The sequence below is a fragment of the Lactuca virosa genome, chromosome 9 (genome assembly GCF_052849685.1).
Source record: "Lactuca virosa cultivar CGN04683 chromosome 9, Lactuca_virosa_CGN04683_v6, whole genome shotgun sequence".
In the NCBI taxonomy this organism is placed as follows: Eukaryota; Viridiplantae; Streptophyta; class Magnoliopsida; order Asterales; family Asteraceae; genus Lactuca; species Lactuca virosa.
Window position 1 is genome coordinate 39,631,906 of NC_136434.1, and position 2,630 is coordinate 39,634,535.

Here is a 2,630-nt window from a genome sequence, read left to right on the forward strand (position 1 = left end):
ATATAGTATATATGTATATATGCATGGAGGGGTCAGATGTCTCTTTTTTACCCGAGCACTAAGTGTGTCACAGAGTGTCACTCTGAGAAAGCTTAAAGGCTAAGAAACTTCGTCCACTCACTCCCAAAAACCCTAATCATAATAATAAATACAAAAAGAGATGCAAAACTGTGAATAAAATAAAAGGAAATTTAAGCAAAACAAAAGCCTCTTCTTTTTATCCTTCCTCTCCTTCCCATTAATTTCTCTTTTCTCTGTGTTTTATTCTCTTGTTTTTGATTCCCCACCCCCATATATTTCCAAAAAAACCCTTGAAACCTTTCTAAAAGAGAAAAAGAGAGCTCAAATTTAAATCATGGTTTTCTCATCTGTTCCACCCTATCTTGATCACCACAATTGGCATCATCAGGTATGATCTTTAGGACTTCTCCCTTTGATACATGATCAATCTCTTTTATATTAATTACTTCTTCGATTCATCCAATCAAAAATAAAAGGAATTCAAGTGCTTTATGTAAAAAAGATGATATATGCTCATTCATATTCCTCTTCAAATCTCTTGTTGAATATACCATGATCCTTTCTTTGTTTGGTTTTCATTCTATTTTCGGTTGTTTTTTCACAGCTTCAGCAATCAAACAATCATGGAAGTGGAGGTGTCGGCGGTGGTGTTAGTGAAAACCCTAATCTTCCACCTCCACCGCCGCCTTCACAACCTTGTGGTGGTGGAGGTGGAGGTGGAGAAGGATTGACCAGACCAGGATCTATGGTTGATCGAGCTAGGTTAGCCAAACTACCCTTGCCAGAGCCAGGTCTAAACTGCCCGCGTTGTGATTCCACCAACACGAAATTTTGCTACTTCAACAACTATAGCCTCACTCAGCCTCGACACTTTTGCAAGACGTGCAGGCGTTACTGGACTAGAGGAGGTGCTTTAAGAAATGTTCCTGTTGGTGGTGGCTGTAGGAGAAACAAAAGAAGTAGCAAAAGCAGAAGCTCGAAATCTCCAAGCCAATCAGGCGCGCCTAAATCCCTAAGTGTAAGTCCTCCACGAAGTAGCTCAGAGAATATGACAAGTAGTCAACTCCATCATCCACCTTCACTTCACTTGCCCTTCATGAGTTCTCTTAGTCAATATGGAGGTGCTGGTGGCAATCTTAGCTCCAGTATTGGTGGATTTCAGCCTCCAAGTGAAATCGGAAATTTTCAAATAGGAAGTGGTAGCTCAGGTGGCAATCATTTCAACAACATTCTATCAATTGGAGGGAATGAGAATTGGAGAGTGCCTTTCTTGCCTGGATTTGAGGTAACCAACAATTCTAGTCTATTTAACTATCAAAATGAAGGTGTCATCGAAGCACAATCATCTTCAATGGTTGGAGGAGACATAAGTTTAAAGAATTCCAGGATCGATACTTCTCAGATTGATCCCCCGGTGAAGGTAGAAGACAATCGAGGCTTAAATTTATCAAGGCAGTTTTTGGGTATGTTGGAAAATGCCAACCAACAATCATGGGCTGGAAATTCCTGGGCAGAATTTTCTGGTGTCAGCACGACTACTCCCACTACACATTTCCTATGATCTTGGGGTAATTAGGGGATCGATATGCATATTGAGGATGATTCAGTTAAACGTTGCATGTTATAAAGTAATTTAACTTGGATTTCAAACCCTAGCTAATTCGAAGCTTGAATGTAATATGGTTGATCAATTAAGATTCCACATTTCAACGTTAATTAGCCGCTGAAGAACTGGAGGAGAATCAATGGTAGGTATACATTATGTTAAGTTTAATGTGATGGTATGGTGTTGGTTAATTCTGTTAATGTGTATGAGAGGTAATTCCATGTACTTGCGAAGTGTTTCACCATTAATGTGTACAATTGTGTGCTATTATGTTGATTATGCTATATATTAGTGATGTTGATCAGCAGATTTTTCCATGGACATATATATATGCATTACTCTTATAAACACATGTTAGCGAAGTGACGTCTTCATGTTCAATAAATAACGTAAAAGAAAGAAGCCAGCTTATAACACACAATTCTTGCAAGTTCTGGCTACCGACTTTTTGGAGTGGGGCATTTATTTTGGCTTAAGTCAGTGAAACATGCATTCTCTTTTAAAAAATAATTCTCTTTATAACTATGGGGAAAACTGCACACGATTACGAAGCGTTATGACTAGGATCGGCCTCTAATTAAGTGGCATATATATGGGGACTAATTGGTCAAGAAGATATGTAAGAAGTTAAAAAGAGCAACAGTAAGACCATGTTGTATATATAATTCCTTAAAAGTTATAAACCACTACAAAAGAGATACAAATATTACAGCCTTGTATATTAATCTCTATATATGTTCAAGAGAAAGAGAGGTTAATGATGAGTGATAATGAGGTTAAAAACAAAACACATGGTTTTCTTTGCATCTTGAGTGCCTTCTTTCTCATCTCATCCGTGTGTTGAAAAAGTAAAAGAGTGTGTAGTTTGAACGAAAATCTTCCACCATCATAATTACGAAACTAAAGTGAAGGCGGGTAATTTATCAAATAAAATGGGAAAAAGAAAAGAAATGTGTTATGCAAGAGTGATTTTTGCAGTCTAAAAAGAAAGGAATCTGGCAAG

General features: G+C 37.6%; 1 protein-coding gene across 1 annotated transcript; it reads left to right on the top strand.

Moving 5' to 3' along the window:
• The first annotated feature begins 231 nt into the window (after positions 1-231).
• Positions 232-1,718, top strand: LOC145138797 (dof zinc finger protein DOF3.6-like). Its single transcript, XM_079072820.1, has 2 exons — positions 232-409; positions 626-1,718. Exons 1-2 carry the CDS (start codon positions 356-358, stop codon positions 1,580-1,582), a joined length of 1,011 nt encoding a protein of 336 aa, XP_078928946.1. The 5' UTR covers positions 232-355; the 3' UTR covers positions 1,583-1,718.
• Positions 1,719-2,630: the final 912 nt, after the last annotated feature.

What these genes read in the sequence shown, in the direction of transcription:
- LOC145138797 (XM_079072820.1), top strand. Translation starts at nt 356, where the DNA reads ATGGTTTTCTCATCTGTTCCACCCTATCTTGATCACCACAATTGGCAT. An exon ending in ACCACAATTGGCATCATCAG is followed by an intron (nt 410 to 625) that starts GTATGATCTTTA and finishes GTTTTTTCACAG; the next exon opens with CTTCAGCAATCAAACAATCA.